The following is a 22,752-nucleotide window of genomic DNA, read 5'->3' as shown; positions in this document are numbered from 1 at the left end:
TAAACTTTGATTGTAACGCATTCTTTGTATAAAAGAATAGGTAAAAGAATATACTTATCAAAAAAAAAATTTTAATAAAGTTGGGATCATAACTTATTATCTCTATAAAATTTATACTAATTATTATGGTACTTAATACATATCTCCATATAAATATGGTAAATAATTTTATTACAAGATCTCCTTAAAATTTTATTTTAATTAAATATTAATTTTTTATTTATTTTACATCAAAATTTTTATTTTTATATAAAAGTTCTTAGTTATATTATAATTATTTTTTTTACATATAATTATAAATCCGTGTAATGCACGGACTTAAACCTAGTATAGATAAAACTAGAGAAAAAAAGAAAAAAAAAACAACTCCAGATGCATCATAACAACACAGCCAGATGTACATGTATGTAAGTTGACACGTGTTTGACTAAAATATATTTATAAAATTAATAAATAAATTAATTATTACATAAACACGTTACGATAATTTAACTTTGGTTATGAAGTTTAATTTATATATATATATATATATATATATATTTATATATATAAAGCGCACGAACTAATGGTTAAGAACTCCATCATCTTTAATTAAGTTTTTATCAAAAGCCGAACTGGATTGGATGGGCTCAAACCAACTTAGGTAAGGTCTTGGAAAAAGTTTCTCAAGATCAAATCTGACTTTGTCAAAGATATTATTTAATTAATAAAAATTGATATTTTTATTTTATTTTATTTTAAAATATATTTAAAATATTAAAAATTTGTAATACTTTTATAATTTTTAAAATTTCTTTTTGGGTTTTTTATACCAAACATATGAGACCAAATCTTAAATAAAGTTTTTGAAAAATCAATCAAATCTTATTCAATCCAACTCAATTTATAAAAGGATTTACTTTCAATGCACATAATACTAATTCACGTGAGTGTATATATATATATGTATGTATGTATCTAAATGAATGCATGTCAACAATTAAAAATGAGTTTTCACTTGAATATTTCAAAATGTAATTTTGCGATATGAGAAAATATTTATGAGATTAAAATTAAAAATTACTTAACTTGGGTCACATTTACTAAAATATTGTATTTTTATATATTTTTATATACCTGGTCCAAGAAATATATATCCAAGCCCCGATGCACCAAGGTTACTTCTCCTAAATAGAAATGGTTAATCAAATCCAGATTGTAGTTTCATTATTGTGGGCAGAATTTCAAGTTGTTTTTGTTCCAGCCAATGGCTATTGTGAGCGGTTGGGTTATTTGTTTCTCCTCGAGAAATTTTGACTTGGCCATTCCCCAAATATTCATAGTACAATACAAATTGTTAATGGAAGTGGCTTTGATTTTTGTGAATCTCAAATAGTAATTATTTTATTTCTTGTTGTTTGAGTAATTAGCCTCAGTTGGAAAAGAATTGATTTGTCAAAGTTGGCCTAGTCAGCACACGTAAATTTTTATACCATCCATTCAACAAGACAGGACAGGACCCAACCAAAGACTGGTCCAATACATACAGAATTTGACACCTGATAGGGTCACACTGTCAAGGTTGGTTAGCTCATCAATGGCACCTCCCACATTATGATAGTGAGGAGCCTTTTACTCTCTACACATTGGAATATTACTATAAAATTAATAATGAGCAACCATGAATCATTCTACCGTTATAGGGCCCTTGGCAACATATATTCATTTCACGCAATGCAGTTGAAGGTAGGTCCTTTGTCAAGAAGCTGTAGGCTCAAATAATGATTACAATCTGGTACAGTTCCTTTTGATGCATTTATATGGGCTATCTTTCACCTTTTATTAGAGAAATTTTATTAGTTAAAAGAAGAGAGGTTTTTCAGTTCCTCTTAAAACTTGCTGCTAACAAAAGAAATACACCCTTAACAAAGTGTTCCACCCAGGTTCATCGGAAGGTACCCTGCAAATTCCCTGTTCCTTGATTTCATCATCTCTTTAAAACAATATTTTGCTCATCCAAGTCTTCACAATGGATTGCATGTCTTTAAATTTAAGATGCAGTTTTTTCAAAAGTTAAAACAGTCATCAAATCTGTCCTTGACGGTTAAAATGCATGCATTTTTGCATATGGTCAAACGGGAACTGGGAAAACCTTCACAATGGTGATGACAATCCACTAGCATAATAGATGATACTATCATAACTGGTAACGGGGACTTCTATAGTAGGTTTAAACCTTTTAGCTAAACACATGGGAAGGTACTTCAGATTCCCCAGGAATAGTGCCCCGGATGATTGAGACTTCGTTTAAGCAAGCAGTGGATAGTAACCGTACTTTCCTCATAAATTTCAGTATGCTTGAGATTTATTTAGGAAATCTCAGAGACCTACTTGTACCACAGCCTATGAGGGCAACAGATCCTCTGACACCATGGTGAGTATGCAAATAGAGTGCAGCCTTTCAATTCAAACAGATGCAGAGGGAGGAATTAGAATTGATAGCCTAGTTTCCATCCAAGTAAGTGGCTTCAACCAAGCTTTGAAGCTTGTATAGATTAGGATGCCAACTCAGATCAACTACCTCAACAAATTCAAACACTACTTCAACCAGATCCCACTGGTACGTAGTTTTTACTGATCAGATTTTTGACTAATATTTAGAGTGCAGATTATCCAGCTCCTTTCTAGTCTCTAGAGGTCTTGAGCTTGAGAACCATTACTGGCAGACAAACTGCATTTGATTTCTGACACTAACTCTGGGAACAGCAGAATAAATAGCAATACCATCATTTTTCTTGCTTTAAGTATGTTGTACTTGTTGCTTCTCTTAGCATGATTCGCATATCAGTACTTTCTTTAATGCTCCTGAGAGGTGACGAGAAACAACTAAAAATTGGTTAGTTGACCTTAGAGTAAGTGAGCGTGTGATAAAGACAAAGGCATGGGGGAGAAGACTTGGTGAAGGAAAAGCCATTAATTTATCTCTTTCTGCTCTCTTCAAAGGAAAAAGAACCACATACCATATAGGCAAGCTTGAGATTCAACCTGATCTAAGAAAGATTTACCCTAAATCACCAACTCTTTTTAGCTAAAAGGAACAGCAAGCTGACACAAGTTCTTAAAGATTCCTTAGGTAACTGATTCTTCTTCACTGAATTCCATTTTCCATTCATCTAATTGTTTTCTCTAAGAAGTTGAGTTCTAGGGTTAGAATAATAATCGTTAAACCTAATCTCTGTGCACTATATACATTGGAAAAATTATTGTGTCCATTCTTATCTTTCAAGGGTTATCATTTAGGATGCTTTCCTCACATGATTCTAACAGTTATAGGAAATTATTCAAGTCCAGGCTTTCTCAGAAACAGCCAGAGTAATATGAACAGATTAGTTCAATTAGTTGGAGTATCCGATATGCACATGAGAATATTTTTCATTTCATTGCCCTCAAATTAGTTCACTTTTATTGACCTTCTCAGTTCTCATCTTATTATCTTTAGGTGAAGATTCAAAAACACTGATGCTTGTACATGTCAGTCACAAAGAAGATCTATGTGAAACAATGTGTTCATTAAATTTTGCAGCAAGGGTGAAAAGTGTTCATTTGGGGCATGAGGAGTCCAATGCAATTTACTTATCTAGTTTTGCACACTCATCTAACTTCACAATCTAATGGTTCAAGTCTCAAGTTTGATGATGTACAATTAACCTGTTAATGACATCCAAAACTATGTTACATATAAATAGGATAATCTTTTTAGTAAATTCTAGATCAAAATGAAGAGATTACTGCCAACAAATATTATGCATATAATTGGTAGAACTGAATCAAAAAACAAGGAAGAACAAAAAGAGGGAGAGAGAAAATAAAACAAAGATAACTTATGGCAATAATATGGATTTGAAGAAGCTTGCATTAGACTAGACATTTCTTTTTCTAGGATAACTTGTTGAATAGAAATATAAGACTCCATCAAAATATCAGCAAGATTCTGCCGCATCATAACCATTCACTAGGAAGAAATGAATAATTAACATTCAATATCAACAATCTTACTTGTTAATGGGCATTACCTGGATGGTTTGAAATGATTGACATCTCAGGACCTCATATCATCATTTGATTTAGCAAAATCTTATATCTCATGACAAATCGCTCTTATAAACTTATGGTGATCACTTCATCCATAAAAAATCAGGAAGTAAGAAGCCAGAAGGACACTGCTATGAAAAATCTGCAGCAGAAGATTGAGAAGATTGAAGATGAACGTTAACATATTAGAAGAAAGCAAAAAGTTAAACAGCAAATTAGAAGGACTGACAAGGACAGATCGAAGATTGAAGATGAACGTCAACATATTAGAAGAAAGCAAAAAGTTAAACAGCAAATTAGAAGGACTGACAAGGACAGATCTATCTTTGGAAGAGAAAGTGGAGCTTTCTATTTTATCCACTGAAGAGCAACCTCCTGACATTGACTTTATGACAAACAGAATTGAAAATGTCACAACAGCTTCCCCATCACAACTGCCTAGATTTGTGAGATCAACTATTTGCAACAGAAGAAAAACTGGGATGAAGCATCAAACTTTAGTGGGGACAGATCCACTTCATTCAAGGAGAAGACAATCATCTTGGCGAGCTAAGTCAGTGACTTTCCCAGTAAAGAATAATTCAGAGTGCAATTCTGACCTCAGCATTTCAAGATCTACATGCGCAGTGGAATTGAACAGGAAAACTAGTATAGATAATGACACAGTATATGGTCAAGACACATTTGAATGTGACATTAAAATGGTTGTATTCCAAGAGCAGGAGATATCACAAGTGACGTCGAATCATCAAAGGACGGCCCGGGTTTGTTACCTTGAGAAAAATGGAAGTAGAAAATCAAACAAATGCAACTCCACAAAAGTTTTAAAGGTTAATCAATGGTTTGACTTACATATAGATGAGCCTAGTATCAGTGATTCTGAACCAAGGAATAAATGGGTTTTAAACATTCCTATTCCAGAGAAGAAACATAGGTCAAATGGACAGAGAAAGGCAGATATATCATGCGACAAGAAGGTATCTACTTATGACTTTGCAACGCAAAGATATCACAATGAAAAGCAGAACAGGCTGCTTTAGATGTCGCTGGAAGGTCTATTACTAAAATGGTGGTAGGCAAACCACCAACACTAAAGGATTTATTTGCTGAGGAATCAAGATCTAATTTCATTTCTCCACCTCATGCAACAAAAGGCCAGACAATGAAACACCACGAAGACTCACTAGACGGCTCATTGACAGAGGACAAGCATGGTAGCAGTCTTTCTCCACCTGTTTCTTGCTGTGATGGATTAGAATTATTTGATAATGAAGATGAATTCTACACAACACACATGGTGCAGGCAGTAAAAGAAACAGCACATTGTTCAGAGTTCAGCGATAAAGATTAGCAGCACCAGTTTTCCCCACTGACTTGGACAATAGTATCAGCAACTCACAAGAAATTTTTGGTGTTTTGGCTCAAGCATCACAGCTGGAGTGGTAGCATAAACAAGTGATGGCTACAGAAGTTGGCGGAAAGGAAGAGATGTCTGTCTCCTCTCAATCCTTACCAAAAGAGTTTAGACAAAACCTGTGCAGACTGAAATCTCAAAGACCATTATTTACAGATGAAATAAAACAAAAAGGACCGAGGATGACACTCAAAAAATCTCGAGAAATTACACAGAATGAAGGTAAGAATTTTGAGGCCTAAATCAGACATGACACTCATCTCTAACTATGTTCATTCTCAACAAGTAGCATGCACCTTAAGCTGACTTATTTCAGAACATAAAACCTAAGAATTAGCAACAGATGATTATTGGAGTCTTAATCAACAGTTTCATAAATTGATTCTAATGTCTTTTTCTAGGAGCATGTTATATCCTTAAGCAGAAAGTTCAGATTTCATGGGCCAGTGCTCTTCTAGGATTGGGATTCCTCGACTTGGGTTTCAATCATGGCTTCTTCTATGGTCTAATACATTGAAGCAACTGCAATTGATGACAGAATGAAATAAGGAATTTCTACTTAGTTCTGCGGTAAAGTAGGAGGTTGAGCAAATAATAGGATTGAATGTTAGGATATAACCTCAATGTTCCGATCCTTCTCTTCTAGATGCTATGGTTTTAACCCTGTAGTACAATGCAGCATCTATGCATTTTGTGCCATATGGAGGTGCAATGGGATCGTTTTCACTTCATCTTAAATGTCCCACACAAAGTCTATCTTGAACTCTTTCCTAAAGCTCCAAAGAAACAAGACTGACAAAATTTGGGATGCTCACTAAGTACGCTGAAGAAGCTCTGCAGCCACTGCAAATATGTATTTACAAATTTATTTCCCACACATGGGTACTCAGTGGGGTCACTTAGATATTTTGATATGATAAAACAAAATCAGATATTATCCTGTTTACATGATTCATATCTCAGCTCATAACTACTCTCTCTAATCTCATCTCATGACATAAATGGCAAATGAAAGCTTGAATAAATGATATAATAGATAACAGCAACTACAATTTACTACAAAATCTCTCATTGAAATCTCATACATAAGTTTAAAGATTTTCTGACCACCTTTATAGCTAGCTTGTAAATTTAACACACTGTGATAACTCAAAATCAGACTTCTGTTCTCTCAAAGCTGTACCCTTATTGTCTACCCGATCAAAGTAGAAAACAATTCTTTGCTGCTTTTCCTTTTTGATGGAAAAAAGAAAACACCTGTTTCTGAAATCTCATTCCAAAACTCCAAGAGAAAAATTATCAAGCAACGGACTGAAATGGCATATTGCAGGGAAGATCATGGCCAAAAAGTGAAAGCCAAACCAACCCCCCCTTCCCCTTTTTTTCCGACCAGACAAAAGAAAAATGTTAAGCATTTGTCTCCACAAGGACCCAACCAATGTGTTGGAGAATCAGTTTAAGTCAGAGGGTAGGTACAAGCATCTAAAGTTTTGACCACGAACTTGATATAACTAATCCCTTCATAAGATTCCTGAGAGAAATATGCTGAATTTTTAACCGACCATTGTTAGAGGCCCATGTTTTTTTCCCCCTTTCTCCTTACATCTTGAGCAATATTACAATTTTAAAGGTTTTTAAGTGTAAACACATAACGTCACAAACTCCAAGAAGTTAAAGCTACTGATAGATCTTCCTGTCCACTCTTCTTATTCTTTCTTGTTTTCACACATTAAAAGCTTGTCATAAATATGTTGCCATGCTTGGAAGGAGAACAGACATTGTGTAAGTTGAAGAGTGAGATGCAGTATCGAGAAGTGAAAGAAGTGAAAGAAGTGAAAGACAATATGTCTGGAAAAAGCTATGACTATGAGCAGCTAAATAGACAAGGTGACTACGGAAAGACGTACCTGTTGTGATGAGATGGGACAGCACATAGATTTCAAAGCATCAATGTACATTGAGAGGCATGAGATGTCTATATCAAGTACAACCAAACGATCTTTCCATCCACACTCCTTAATAAGTTGAACATGACCTGTACTTATTTTTAGCTGACCTGGTTACCATTCTGAATTCAGAACACTGATGACATAAACGGGAACTGCAATCACTTATGTTGAAATGCTGCTCTTTCCATTAAAGCTGGTCACCACCAGGGTCATGATTAAGTAGTAACTCTTCATCCCATCATCCATCAAAATCAAGAAGCTCACCGAATTCATTCAGCAGATGATGAGCAATTTTCATCTGCTCATTTATGTTGAATAGGATTCCGTGTATGCTATCAAACTGGGGGTGTGATGTGTCTCCTGCAATGAATTGATGAGCTCTATCACTCACCTGAATGAAACTCCAACCCGGCATCTTTCGAACACCTTTGTCCCTCATCATCTTCCTTGTCATTACAGACTTGTCCCACCTGCCAGCAGAAGCATATATATTGGATAAAAGTGCATAGTTCCCACTATTCCAAGGCTCCAACTTTATCAAATGCAGCAAAGCAAACTCTCCCAGCTCAGCATCAGCATGAATATTAGAGGCAGCAAGAAGAGACCCCCAGATAGCTGCATTTGGCTTAAAGGGCATCTGACTAACTAGTTCCAGTGCTTCTTCTAGGTATCCTGCTCGCCCGAGTAAATCAATTAAGCAACCATAGTGCTGAATCTTGGGTTGAACTCCATACTTGGATTGCATAGTATTGAAATAGTAGCGACCCAAATCAACCAATCCAACATGAGTACAAGCAGAAAGGACGGCTATCAAAGTGATATCATTTGGCTTAACTTCAGCCGTTTCCATCCGAGAGAACATGTGGAGAGCTTGTGTTCCAAGTCCGTGGAATGCCAACACAGATATGATGGTAGTCCAAGTTATGACAGTTTTATGGTTCATGTTCTCAAATACTTGCAATGCCTTGCATATATTGCCTGACTTGGCATACATTTCAATAAGCGCATTTTGAAGGGGAACCATTTGGTAGAAACCACGTTTATGAATATAGCCATGAATGCACTCTCCGAATTTAACTTGAATGGCACCAAAATGGGCACAAGCAGAAAGCACAGCCAACATTGTGATTTCGTCAGGCTTCACATTCTCCAACTGCATTCTACGAAATACAGCGATGGCCTCGTTGGGATGGTCCATTTGAGCGTAGCCTGCAATCACAGCTGTCCAACAAATAAGTACTGCATTGGTTTGAGTTTGAGGCATGCGCTCCAGCAAATCCCAAGCAGTGTCTGGGTCGCCAACCTTGGCATACCCAGCAATCATGGCATTCCAAATGGCAAAGTCGTCCATAGAGACAAGGTTGAGACAAGCATGGTCGAACAGCTTGCGAGCACCCAAAATGCAAGCACACGAGGAATACATTTGAATGAGTGCTGTGATCACATGAATATTGGAGTCGAGTCCGGCACATATAGTTTGACAGTGAATCTGAGTTCCCAAATGGAGGGCCTGGAGATCAACAACCGCCTTCAACACAAACGGGAAGGAGTAACTGTCAGGTCGCAGATTGGCCCAGCCAATGCTTTTATAAACAAGGAGAGCCTCAAAAGCAGAGTGAGAAAGTGTCAGCGCCTTGATCATGGTGTTGAACACATATATGTGGCTGTGGGTTTGGGCACTGAAGGCAAACACAAAATAGGCATAGTCCGAGAAGCCCAGAGAAAAGCATGTCTTGATAAATTGGCTGAGAATAAACTTATTGTTATCGAGGGCTCTCCGTACCATGAATCCATGTGCCTGCTCAACATGTTTCAGGTTAGAGCAGCACTTTAGTAAGCAACCCAACTCTCTCTCATTCTCCATTACCCCTAAACCACAAATCAGCGCACCGTTCTTTCTTCTCCCTACTACAAGAGCGGACCGGAGCCAAATCATTTCTTTCTACACACTTATGGACAACCCTAGCTGGACTGAGTTTGACCTTGAACTTTTCCCTATTCTATTATGCAAACTGCAGGGTATAGAATCATAATATATTATTAGTTGTGGTCTACAGAGAGCATTGTGCTTCTTTTGAAGTCACAAATGAAACAAAACAAAACTCTTCTTTGATTCACAACCCTTCCATAAGGTCAAAATACTAAGAATCAAAACCAAGAATGGAAGATCTAATCCATCTTTAACTTTTTCCCATCTATCTAACTTGATTTGATATGTATATATACACATATATATCCACTTTAAAATTCGAGTTTTGACAATATATAAAAATAAAAAGCCAAAGCTTTCCTACAACTAAAAAACATAAAGAGTTTGTAGCTATCCGTCTTCATTAGCTTTTAACACTTTGTAGCTATTCCTCACCATTCTCTTCACCTTTTCAAGTAGAAAAACCACATACTAGATCTATAAAAATAAATGCAAAATAAGTGGAAAAATTAACTCAAAATCAAGAAAATGTTCAACATGCAAACAATAAACTGCACTTGATTACTGTGCACCAATTTTATTTATTTATTCTTTTGGCTACAAAGCAAATTAAAATACTTAATCAATAGCAAACATTGACATTGAGTTAGTAAATAAGCAACCAACATCAACATGCTAAGTAATATTAAAAGAATACTACAAATACTATAAATAAAGATCTCACCCACAAAAATATCACTGTATCATCAAAGCTTAATAGTAGCAATAGTAAATTGCAAAACAAAGAAAAATACTTTGAATCTCCAACAGTAACTACTAAATGATAAAATCACATTATTTTATATAAGCGAAGATTGTTTGACAGAATATGAGATGAAATAAGGCAATAAGTAAATCAGGATTAAAAACATATAAGTATCACTACACCTAACTGAATGAAATAAAGACAAAAGAATCAAAACATAAAATTAAAAACTTGCATCAAAGACTTGTGGGTTCTGTACAAAAGCGAAAAAATATCATCAAAATGAAAAAAAATAACTTGTTAACTAAACAGAAGTATATAAGATTAAATATTTTAAATACATGAAAAATATATTTAACACCTATATTAATATCTGTAACAAATCCAAACATAAATTAGATTAACCTATTAAATATTATATTCAATATAAGTAAAAATAAAGCAAGATTTCACAAAAACAATGAAAATATGAAAACTAAAATCCCTCATTATAAATCGAAAAAGAAAAAGAAATGAGAGAAAACAAAAAAAAAAAATGCTCACTTTACAGCGAGTGAAGCTACCCGTTCGATTGTTGAGAACAAAGACTAAATGCTTCTTTCTTCCTCATTCGATGGTTTGTAAGCCGTGTGAGAACCTACGTCGATTGTCATACGAAACCATTCGACCTGGCTATCAGTACCAAGAACGCCCTTTTAGTTTTTCTTTCTCACTTCTACCTGAGCCTGTTCTCTTCACAAGATTTTTTTTCGTCTAATCACCACCAAAGCATTTTTCATTGTCAAATCATTCTTATTCTTTTTCATCACCATGGCACCATCAATTGGAAAACAAATAAAAGAAAGGAAAAATGTTTTTTAAAAAATTTACATTACTAATTCCTACCTATCTCTTTCCCATCTTATTTTTCAAAAGAGAAAAAACAAAAAGGTGAGTTTCGTTTAAAGCAAAAGTATTTTTTTTTTTTTTAAAAGAAAGCTGGAAAATTGGAAGAGAAAAGATAAACGGAGGATTTTGTTCAAAGAAAAAATAAAACAAATAAAATAAAACAAAAGGCTGAACAAGTAGGGTATCACACAGGCTAAAATTTATAAAATTTAAATAATTTTTACTTTATATAATAGTTTTTTGCTTTTCACTTTATTATATATTTATGAAATTACTTAAAAATTAAAAATAAAATAATAATTAAAAATATTCTTTTTTTAAAAAAATTAATTTAAATAGTATTTTAAAAAATAGCTAAAAGTATCATAAAATAAAAAATAATTCTAAAGAAATTAAAAAATATTAATATAAAATTTTTTAAAAGAAAAAATTAACTTAAAAGAATTTATATTTTAAAATAAAAAAATTATTAACATAATAAAAGAAAGAAATAATAAATTTTATATTAATTTAAAATTAGATAAAAATATCATAACATGCTAAAAATGAGTTATAAAAATTTTAAATATAATTGAATATAAGAAAATCTGTTAGAAGAATTATTTGTTGTAAATAATTTGGTTAACAATATAAAATTTAAATTAAATTTTTTATAAATAAATAATAGATTAAAATACTTTTAAGGATAAGAAATAATATAAAAGAAATAACATTTTAAAATAAAAAATTAATAAAAATTTATTAAAGCAATACAAAAAAAATCGTAAAATTTATATCATTTATTGTAAAATATGTTAAAAGTGTCATAACACTTAAAAAAAGTTATGAAAATTCTAAACGTAATGAAATATAAAAATAACTATAAAAAATATTATTGAAATATAAATAATTGAGTTGATAACTTAAAATTTTAATTAATTATTATTCCTATAAATATATAAAAAAATCCAATAAATAAAAGAAATATAAATGGCATAAATAGATGAAAAGAAATATAATATTAATATCATTTAATATAAAATAGATAAAAAGTATCATAATATACTAAAAAGAAATTATGATAATTCTAAATGTATTAAAAAGTAACAACAAATGTAAAAATATATTATTATAACGTAAATAATTATGATGATAATGTAAAATTTTAATTAATTATTGTTTTATATATACAATGAAAATAGCTATAAATTAAAAAATAAATTATTAATGTAAACAAGTGGAAAGAAATATAAAATTATTATAATTTGAAGTAAAATTAGTAAAAAATATCGTAATACACTAAGAAAATATTATGATAATTCTAAATATAATGGAAGGTAAAGCCTATCGTAAAAAAAAATATTGTAATACAAATAATTATGTTGACAATATAAAATTTTAACTAATTATTATTATTATTTTTAAAATATATAAAGAAAATAGCTAAAAATTAAAAAATAAAGAAGTAATGTAAAAAAGTAAGAAACACATAAAATGAGTATTATTTAGTACAAAATTGATAAAAAGTATCATAACACACTAAGAAAGAGTTATTACAATTCTAAACATAATTAAATATAAGAAAAATGATAAAAAAAATTTATTGTAACATAAATAATTAAATAGCAAACTTAAATTTTTAATTAATTATTTTTTTAAACATAAAAGTAAAATAGCTAAAAATTTTAAAAATATATATATTTGTAATTTAAACAAGTTAGAAGAAACATAATATTAGTATCATTTAGCATAAATTGTATATGAATTGTTGTAATATACCAAAAAGAGTTATGACAGTTATAAACGTAATTAAAAGTAAGAACAACTATCAAAATATATTATTGTAACATAAATAATTATATTAGTAAAGTAAAATTTTAATTAATTATTGTTTTGAAAATATTTAAAGAAAATAGTGAGAAATTAAAAAATATATTGGTAATATAAACAAGAAAGCGCAAATGCAAAATTTGTAACATTTAAAGTAAAATGGGTAAAAAGTGTTATAACACATTAAGAAAAAATTATAACAATTCTTAATATAATGAAAAGTAAAAATAACCATAAGAAACTATTATTGTAATGTAAATAATTATATTGACATCATAAAATTTTAATTAATTATTATTCTTATAAATATGCAAGAAAAATAGCTAAAAATTAAAAAAAATAAATTAATAATGTAAACAAGTGAAAAATGTAAAATTAGTATCATTTAATATAAAATAGATAAGAAGGGTCATAATATACTAAGAAAAAGCTATGAAAAATTTAAATGTAATGAAAAATAAGAAAAATCATAAAAATATATTATTATAATATAAATAATTATGATGGCAATACAAGATTTTAATTAACTATTGTTTTTGTATATATAAAGAAAATAGTTAGAAATAAAAGATAAATTGATACCGTAAAAAAGTGAGAAAAACGTAAAAGTAATATTATTTGGCATAAAATGAATAAAAAGTTTCATATCATATTAAGAAAGAGTTATGAAAATTTTAAATGTAATGAAAAATAAGAATAATACTAAGAAGATATTATTGTAACATAAATAATTATATTATAACGTAAAATTTTAACTAATTATTATTTTTTAAATATATAAAGAAAATAGCTAAAAATTGAAAAATAAAAACGTATTGTTAAAAGTGAGAAAAACACAAAATTAATATAATTTAATGTAAAATGAGTAAAAAGTGCCACAATACACTAAAAAAAAGTTACGATGATTCTAAACGTAATTAAAGGTAAGAACAATTATGAAAAGAAATTATTGTAACATAAATAATTAAGTTACCAACATAAAATTTTAATTAATTATTTTTTGTAAATATATAAGAAAAATAATTAAAAATTAAAAAACATATTGGTAATGTAAACAAGTGAGAAAAATGTAAAAAGTATCATTTAATGTAAACTAGGTAAGAATTGTCTTAATAGTTAATTCATAAAAAAGAGTTATGATTATTCTAAATGTAATGAAATTAAGAACAATTGTAATAATATATTATTTAATGTAAATAATTATATTAGTAAAAAAAATTTTAATTAATTATTTTTTTGCAAATATTTAAGGAAAATAACTATAAATAAAAATAAGTTGGTAACGTAAACACGTGAAAACTAATATAAAATTAGTATCATTTGACGTAAAATGAAAAAAATGTGTCATAACACATTAAAAAAGGTTATAACAATTCAAACATAATAAAAAAAAAACAACCATAAGAAAATATTATTGTAAAGTAAAAAATTATGTTGATAACATAAAGTTTTAATTAATTATTGTTCTTGTAAATATATAAGAAAATAGCTAAAAATTAAAAAAGAAATTGATAATGTAAACAAGTGAGAAATAACGTAAAAGTAATATCATTTAGAATAAAATGGGTAAAAAGTATCATAACACACTAAAAAAATTATAACAATTTTAAATGTATTGAAAAGTAAGAGCAATCATAAAAAATATATTATTGTAATCATAAAAAATATATTATTGTAATATAAATAATTATGATGACAATGTAAAGTTTTAATTAATTATTGTTATTGTATGGTAAGAAAATAGCTAAAAATTTAAAGATAAATTGGTAAGCTAAACAAGCGAGAAGAAATATAAAATTAGTATCATTTGCCATAAAATTGATAAGAAGTGTCGTAACACACTAAGTAAGAGTTATGGTAATTTTAAACGTAATAAAAAGTAAAAACAGCTATAAGAATATATTATTGTAATGTAAATATTTAAGTAAACAGCATAAAATTTTAATTAATTATTGCTTTTATAAAGATATAAGAAAAATAACTAATAATTAAAAAACAAATAGATAACATAAGCAAGTAAGAAAAAATATAAAATTTATATTATTTGACGTAAAATTGATAAGAAAGAGTTAAGATAATTCTAAACGCAATATAATGTAAGAATACACGTAAGAAAATATTATTATAACATAAATAATTAAGTAGATAACATAAATTTTTAATTGATTTTTTTTATAAATATATAATAAAATAGTTAAAAATTAAAAAAAAAAGGTAATGTAAGCAAGTGAAAAAAACATAAAATTTTTATCATTTAATGTAAAATGGATAAAATGTGTCGTAACATACTAAAAAGAGTTATAACAATTCTAAACATAATGAAAAATAAGAACAACTGTAAGAAAATATTATTGTAATGTAAATAATTAACTAGGTAGCATAAAATTTCAATTAATTATTTTTTTTGTATATATATAGTTAAAAATTAAAAAATAAATAGGTAATGTAAACAAGTGAGAAAATTGTAAAATTTGTATCATTTGGTGTAAAATGAGTAAAAAGTGTTGTAACATACATTAAGAAAGAGTTATAACAATTCTAAATGTGATGAGGTAAGAACAATCGTAAGAAAATATTATTGTAACATAAATGATTAGGTTAATAATGTAAAATTTTAATTAATTATTGTCTTTGTAAATATATAAGAAAAAAAGCTAAAATTTAAAAAACCAAATAGTTAACAAAATAAGTGAGAAAAAGTATAAAATTTGTATCATTTGACGTAAAATAAGTAATAAGTGTCATAACACAATAAAAAAGAGTTATGACAATTATAAACTTATTATAATGTAAGAACAACTATACGGAAATATTATTGTAACTGAATAATTAAGCTGTAATGTAAAATTTTAATTAATTATTTTTCATGTAAATATATAACAAAAATATCAAATAAATTACAATAAAAATTTTTTGGTAACTTAAACATGCAAGAGAAAACGTAAAATTCGTATCAATTGGTGTAAAATGTGAAAAAATTATCTTAATACAATAAGAAAGAGTTATGAAAATTTTAAATGTAACGAAAGGTAAGAACAATTATAGGAAAATATTTTTGTAATATAAATAATTAAATCAACAACATAATATTTTAATTAATTATTATTTTATAAATATATAAGAAAAATGATTAATAAATAATCAAAAAAATTTAACGTAAAAAGCAAGAGGAATAGTAAAATTTCTCTCATATTTGAAAGCTATCATTATACCATTTTTAATCTAAAAAATTTATTAATGTAAATATTTGTGTCATAACGGTTTTGGGGACTACTAGATGAATTTGAAAAACAAAAGTTTGAGTCGCCACCAATCTTTTTTGGCTAGATGTGATTGGTCACCTATTAAAACTTATCTTTTTAATAAAATTTTAAAATTAATTAAAACTTATTAAAAAGATAATTTTTAGGTTTGTGAAAATAGTTTGAATTGAGAGTTGGTTATACGTGAGAAAGGATTAACATTCCCTCAATGCCCATTTAAAACGGTACTAATTAATTATGTGTTATTTTTTAATATTGACTAAAATGATCTTAATTTTTGTATTTAAAAATTTACGTCCTTAAATTTTCTTTAAAAACATATTTTTATTTTTAGTAAGCTTGAAAAATAAATGAGAACCTTATATTGAAAATTTCTTAAAAATTTTTAAATACTTTGTTAATATTAAAAAGAACTATTTTACGTAAGGAATTTTAAAGAATTGCTACTCGAAATTCTCAAAAATCAGTAGTTCATATTTATTTCCATAAAATATGATATCTATAATTTTAATAACAAATAGTATTTTCTAAAAACTCATTTCTATGCCATTTATAGAAGAATGAAAAATCTTTATCAAAAATTAATCTAAATGCTCCAATACATTGATGGTATTTTAAATAAATTTTTTTACCTAAAGATTCCTAAAGAATCACCATTTGGATTTCTTTAAGATCTTATTTTCGAAGATTTTTCGTTTGTTTTTTATAAAAATTATTAAAATTCATATAATAATAAAATTATCTACAAATACATTTATTTCCTAAAATCATACTTTTATTAAGAAAAATTGTTCAAATTAAAGAAAATGATTATAAAATAAAATTTTTTCATATTGAAAGAAACTTCTAAATATTTCAATGCTATAGCAAATTTCAAAAGATTTTTCTCACCTAGGGAATTTTCAAGACTCACTACTTGAACTTTCTGAAGTCCCATCATTGAAAATTTTTGTTACTCAATTTTATTAAAAAAATGCATGCTTTTATAAATATTTATTTGTTTTATCTTTTTAAGAAGATTGTTCAAATTAATTAGAAAAAGTATCGAAAAAAGTTTTTAAATACTCTAATACTTTGGTAATTTTTAGAAATATTTTTTTACCTAGGAAATTCTCAGGAATTATTACTTGGACTTCCCGGAGTCCCATCATCAGAAATTCTCATTACTTTAAAATTAGGTAATAATATATTATATATAAACAAATTTATGTCCAAAAATGTATATTTTCGTATAAAAAAAGCTTCTCAAATTAAGTATAAGGATAAAATAGAAAATTTTGTATTGAAAAGAAATTTCTAAATATTCCAATACTTTGACATTTTTAGAAGACTTTTCTTACCTAGGAAATTCTCAAAAATTACTACTCAAACTTCCTGAGGTCCCATCATAGGAAATTTCATTTTCATTTAAAACTATGTAATGCAAACAATCAAGTAGAATATGCATATGAAAAATGTACTGATTATGTTTAAATCTTTTTTACTCATCTTCCAATTATCACTAGAACTTTTGAAAAGGAACAAGGTAAATAGAAGTTTTTATTGAAAATTTTTCTAGATACCCCGATACTTTGACGATATTTTAAAAAAAAAAATTTCACCTAGAAATTTCTTAGAAATCTCTATTCAGACTTCCTGAGAATCCTATCCTCAAAAATTTCTTTTACTTTTTCCTTACTTACTTAATTAATTATATATTTTTAATCTAATTTTTAAACTTTAATTGTACCAATTTCATTACTAAAAGAGTTATTACACATTATTATTTACATTTATCAAAATTTTAGAAAAATAGAGAAATGAAACTTTTTGTATTGAATATTTTTCTAAACACTCCATTACTTTGGTAATACTTGTAGAAAAACATCGTCACCTAAACATTTTAGAGAACCTAAACATTTTAGAGAATCGTTATTGGATTCTCTAAAATATTATCCTCGGCAAATTTCATTCAATTTATTATTAATAAATTTTGTATAAATCTAACATACATAAAGGACAAATTATTCTAAAAGAAATTGGTATATAAAATTTCAAATTGCATAAGAAAGCAAGAAAAGCATATAGATCCACTCATAATAGTCTAAAAAAAATAAAAAATTTGAATATAAAAAAAAGTGTGCATAGCTTTGAATGATAAGTCTAGAATTAAGATAAGCATTATGGAAAACCAACAACTTTTGGCATGTAGTGAAACTTTTATTCATTATTCAAGTAAGATAAAAACTTATGACTCCTCACCATTCCAACGTCACCTTCCCATGCCATATTTTATTTGTTTAAATCATAAAATGATAAAAAAGAACTTTGACAAATTCTACAACTACAAATCATAGTATTTATATTTTGAAGATTTTTCTTCTTATTCTTTTTTTTTAGTTATTTGTGGAATTTTCTAAGGCCATAATCACCGCTGCCTTTCCTTTAACCAGCTCTTGTATAAGAAACCATTCAAAACAAAAATCAATCATAATACTCATAGCATCAATACATGAAAACAAGCTTGGAACTAGATGAGCAACTATATCCATATGTAAAGCATCAACCAAAAAAATGGTCACGCAACAAAAATGAACACTAATCCACCGAAACTAATAAATTTGCATCAAACAAATCAATATGCAGTGAAGGTGAAGGTAACAAATATAAAAGAAAATGGAGCTTTGTTTATGAAAATGACAGGATTTACACAAAAGACAAATAATGCTACTTTTGCTTTTTCTTTTTCCTCCAAATAAATGCTTCTTTCCCTCTTTTTTTTTTTGTTCTTTTGTTGGCAACTTTCTCTTTTTTCTTCCTTCAATAGCTTTCTACTCATTTTTAGTAGAATCCTCTCCTTTTCTTTTTTTTTTTTTTTTGGTTCTCCTTCACCTTCTTTATTCGGTTAGCTTGCTATATTTTTCTAGTAATTTTTTTTTTCATGTCTTGTCTTTCCTTCTTTTCCAACCTTTCAGCCCCATTTAATCGAACTCTCCAGCTTTTTAAGAGCCCTTCTTTTGGCAATCCCTCTCATTTTTTTTCTTCTTTCCCTCTCATATATTCAATTTTTTTTAGCAGTTTTTTTTTTTTTTTTTTTACATGTTTGGTTTCTTTCTCATATTATTCACTACCACATTGTTGATGCAATTAAAATCATAAAATATTATAAAATTTTGATATAAAAAGTTTCATGAAAATTTGAGCTCGAAAAGATTAAATTACAAAAATACCCCTAAAAGATATTTTAGTAATTTTATACTTTTCCCAGTGCAACAAAATTTTTAGTGTTTTAAAAATCACCAAATTTAATTTTAAACCACATTGATTTCAATTAGGTTGTGAACTTTGAGGATTGACTCTGGTTCTATTCATTTTGGGCAAGTTTTATACAATTTTGATCAGAGTTGACTTTAGAGTTTACTTGTGTCATTTATTCTATATTTTTCATACATCAGCGTGAAAATGTATCATCCATATAAATAGATGCGAAAGAGTTTGACAATAATCATATGGGTCTCCTTTTTATTAGGCCTAAATATTAATACATTTTATGGGCTTTTAAAGGGTTGTAAATGGGCCTGGGTTAACTATGCGAAAATGTTCTGAACAAAATTCAATGTCTATAGCTATCCTTTTTTGTATATTTTTAATAATTAGAAATAATGCAAAGACAGACAACAATTTTGTTAGAATGATGCTTTTGAGTTTTTTTTTTTTTTGGTCAATGGCTTTCCTTGAATAGAGATTTTGAAACTTTGAAGATGGCTCCTCTTAAATAGAGGCTTTGAAAGTTTGAAAAAGGTTCCCCCTAAACAGAGGCTTTGAAACCTTGAAAATAGCTCTCCTTAAACAGAGGCTTTGAAACTTTAAAATAAAAATGATTTCCTTATAACAAAAGCTTTGAAACTTTTAAAAATGGCTCCCCCTAAACAAAGGCTTTGAAACTTTTAAAAATAAAATCTTGTTTGAAAATTGCTCATTAAATAGAGGTTTCGAAATTTTAAAAATGGCTCCCCTTAAATAAAGACTTCGAAACTTTGAAGATGGCTTTTCTTAAATAGAGATTTTAAACTTTGAAAATGGCTCCCCTTAAATAGAGGCTTTAAAACTTTGAAAATGACTCCCCCTAAACAAAAGCTTTGCAGCTTTTTTTTTTTACCATTTGTGAAAACAACTTAATAACGTTTGGAAATAAAACAAGAGATCATACTCGGAGGTCTTAAAAATCTTGAAATTAAAATAGATTTAGCTTAGAAGACTTACGAATCTTACTTGGAGGACATAGAGAATATGCCTAGAAGCTTTAAAAATCTTAAAAATCTTTGAATGCTCATTGTAATAGAGGCATTAAACTTTAAAAATTTAGAATATTTTACCCAAAGGAATTGGAAATTATGCCTAAAGGTCTTAAAAATTATGCTCAGAGGTCTTATAAATCTCAAAAATCTTTGAATGCTCTTTGTAACAAAGACATTGAAACTTCAAAAATTTAAATTTTTTTACTCAGAGGTCTTGAAAATTATGCTTGAAAGTCTTACAAATTTCAAAAATCTATGAATGCTCATCGTAATAGAGGCGTTGAAACTTTTAAAATTTAAAATCTTTTATCTGGAGATCTTAGAAATTATGCCCATAAGTTTTAGTGATTATGCCTAGAGGTTTTACAAATCTCAAAATTCTTTGAATGTTCTTCGTAATAGAGGTGTTGAAACTTTAAAAGGTTTTATTTGAAAATGACTTCCCTCTAATCAAAGTTTTTGAAAATCAAGAGGTCTTGTTTGAAAAAGGCGTCTCCTAAATGGAGGCTTTGAAATCTTGTTTGAAAATGGTTCCCCTTAAATAGAGGCTTTGAAACTTTAAAATCTTGTTTTTCTTTTTTCTCTTTCTCTCTTTCTTTTTTTTTTTATTTTGAAATTGGTTTGGAAATGACTCATGGTTTTATGCCTCAAAGGTTTCACAAGTGATTGTTTTAAAATCATTTTTCATACTTTAGTCTTTTTTTTGAATGGTTCTTTTTTTAAAAAAACAAAGTTCAAAATTTTTTGAAGAATATATTAAACGTAATTCATGAATGCAATGAATGTAATATATGTAATGCAAGTATTATTAGAAACCAATATGATGCATCCAAATTATGGTAACATGCTCCTTAAGTCAATCCTTTCTAATTTTTATTTTTTCCCAAACAACCAATTTTGATCCCGGTTTGCATATTCTAGGAGTTGCTTTCTTATGAACTACAATGATCATTTGCTGATATCCTTATCCAACACTACTTCCAATAAGTTTTTACTTTGATTTGATGAATTTGAAAATAAGTGCTTTTCCAAATTTTTTTTTCTTTTTTTTTGTTTTTATTTTTTTGTTGACTTTGTTATCCTTAATTTTCACAAAATAAAGTAAAACCTTTTACAAATATTATAGGTAATTTATCATATTCCAAATTTCATGAATAGTGTAATGAATTAATGTTTTCTCTATTTAAGAGAATGAATATTATCTGAAAGTAAGGTAAATTAGAGAAAGGTGAATATTTATTTATAGAAAGGTACAAAAATGTGTCCAGTGAAAAGTTTAAACACTAGTTTAAATAAGAGAATTGTATTCAAACAGTGAATATTCAGACAATGATGAACAATATTCCAAAATTTTCCCTCTTAAAGACCCATTCTATTAATGCACTTGATCTTTTTGAGTTTGTTGTATTAGGCATTGCCCCTTGTACTTGGATATTTTCTTTGCATCTAAGCAACCTTTTTAGGTTTTTAACTTAGATCTTTCTTTTTAACTCAAACTACCATTTTGGGTTTTCAATTATTAGTCTTTGATTTTTTTTTGTTTTTATATTTTTTTATTTTTTTAGGCAAAGTATTTTTTTTACAGCATCCAAATTTATCAAGTTTGGCAAATCATCCTATCCACTTCTACCAAAATTAGTGCTTGACATAAAAAGGCCTTTTTAACTACATATGGACCCTCATAATTTGGCATCCATTTTCCTTGATTACCATGTTCATTCAGAAGAATTTTTTTTAAAGCCAATTCTCACTCACGAAAATGCCTACATCGAACTCTTTTATCATGTGCTTGCATCATTCTTTTTTGATACAATTGACCATGGCAAAAAGCTGTAAGCCCTTTTTTTGTCCATGAGATTTAGTTGTTCGTAGCTATTTCAGACCCATTCCATTTCCTCTAAATCTATTTCCATCAAGATCCTTAAAGAAGAAATCTCCACCTTGATTGGCAGCACAACTTCCATCCCATATACGAGTAAAAAAGGAGTGGCCCCAGTAAATATGCACACTGATGTTCTATAAACATGTAGTACAAAAGGTAACTTTTCATGCCAGTCTTTATAAGTATTAGTAATTTTTTCTATTATCCTCCTTATATTTTTATTGACAGATTCTACTGCTCCATTCATCTTTGAATGATATGAAGCTGAATTATGGTGCTTCACTTTAAACTGAGCACAAAAATCCGCTAACATCTTGTTATTCAAATTACGAGCATTATCGAAAATGATCTTTTATGAAAGGCTATATTGAAATATTATCTTTATTTTATAAACTTGCTTATCACTACTCTTGTCACATTAGCTTAAGAAGTTGTTTCAACCTATTTTGTGAAATAGTTGATCATTACAAAGATGAGTCGATGTCCATTTGAAACTTTTGGAGTGATGGGTCCAATTACATTTA

General features: G+C 28.4%; 1 protein-coding gene and 1 pseudogene across 6 annotated transcripts; one reads left to right on the top strand and one right to left on the bottom strand.

The window, feature by feature from the left end:
- Nucleotides 1-1,784: 1,784 nt before the first annotated feature.
- Nucleotides 1,785-11,183, bottom strand: LOC111285005 (Pentatricopeptide repeat (PPR) superfamily protein). 6 transcript variants are annotated; one of them, XR_016342853.1, is made up of 5 exons: nucleotides 10,653-11,066; nucleotides 7,393-9,446; nucleotides 6,105-6,328; nucleotides 4,053-4,213; nucleotides 1,785-2,844 (listed from the first exon to the last, which is right to left on the bottom strand). XR_016342853.1 is itself a non-coding variant. In XM_022874210.2 (2 exons), the coding sequence occupies exon 2, from the start codon at nucleotides 9,368-9,370 to the stop codon at nucleotides 7,673-7,675; it is 1,698 nt and encodes a 565-aa protein (XP_022729945.2). In that variant the 5' UTR covers nucleotides 9,371-9,446; nucleotides 10,653-11,183; the 3' UTR covers nucleotides 6,342-7,672. The 6 variants fall into 6 exon arrangements, 1 of the variants encoding a protein (XP_022729945.2); XR_016342855.1 differs by lacking the exon at nucleotides 6,105-6,328 and having other exon boundaries at nucleotides 10,653-11,183; XR_016342856.1 differs by lacking the exon at nucleotides 6,105-6,328 and having other exon boundaries at nucleotides 7,393-9,232.
- Nucleotides 4,221-5,727, top strand: LOC111285006 (uncharacterized; annotated as a pseudogene).
- Nucleotides 11,184-22,752: the final 11,569 nt, after the last annotated feature.

The sequence above is a fragment of the Durio zibethinus genome, chromosome 6 (genome assembly GCF_047325235.1).
Source record: "Durio zibethinus cultivar Kanyao isolate XHJ-2024 chromosome 6, ASM4732523v1, whole genome shotgun sequence".
Classification (NCBI taxonomy): domain Eukaryota; kingdom Viridiplantae; phylum Streptophyta; class Magnoliopsida; order Malvales; family Malvaceae; genus Durio; species Durio zibethinus.
This window is presented reverse-complemented; position numbering and strand designations above follow the sequence as displayed.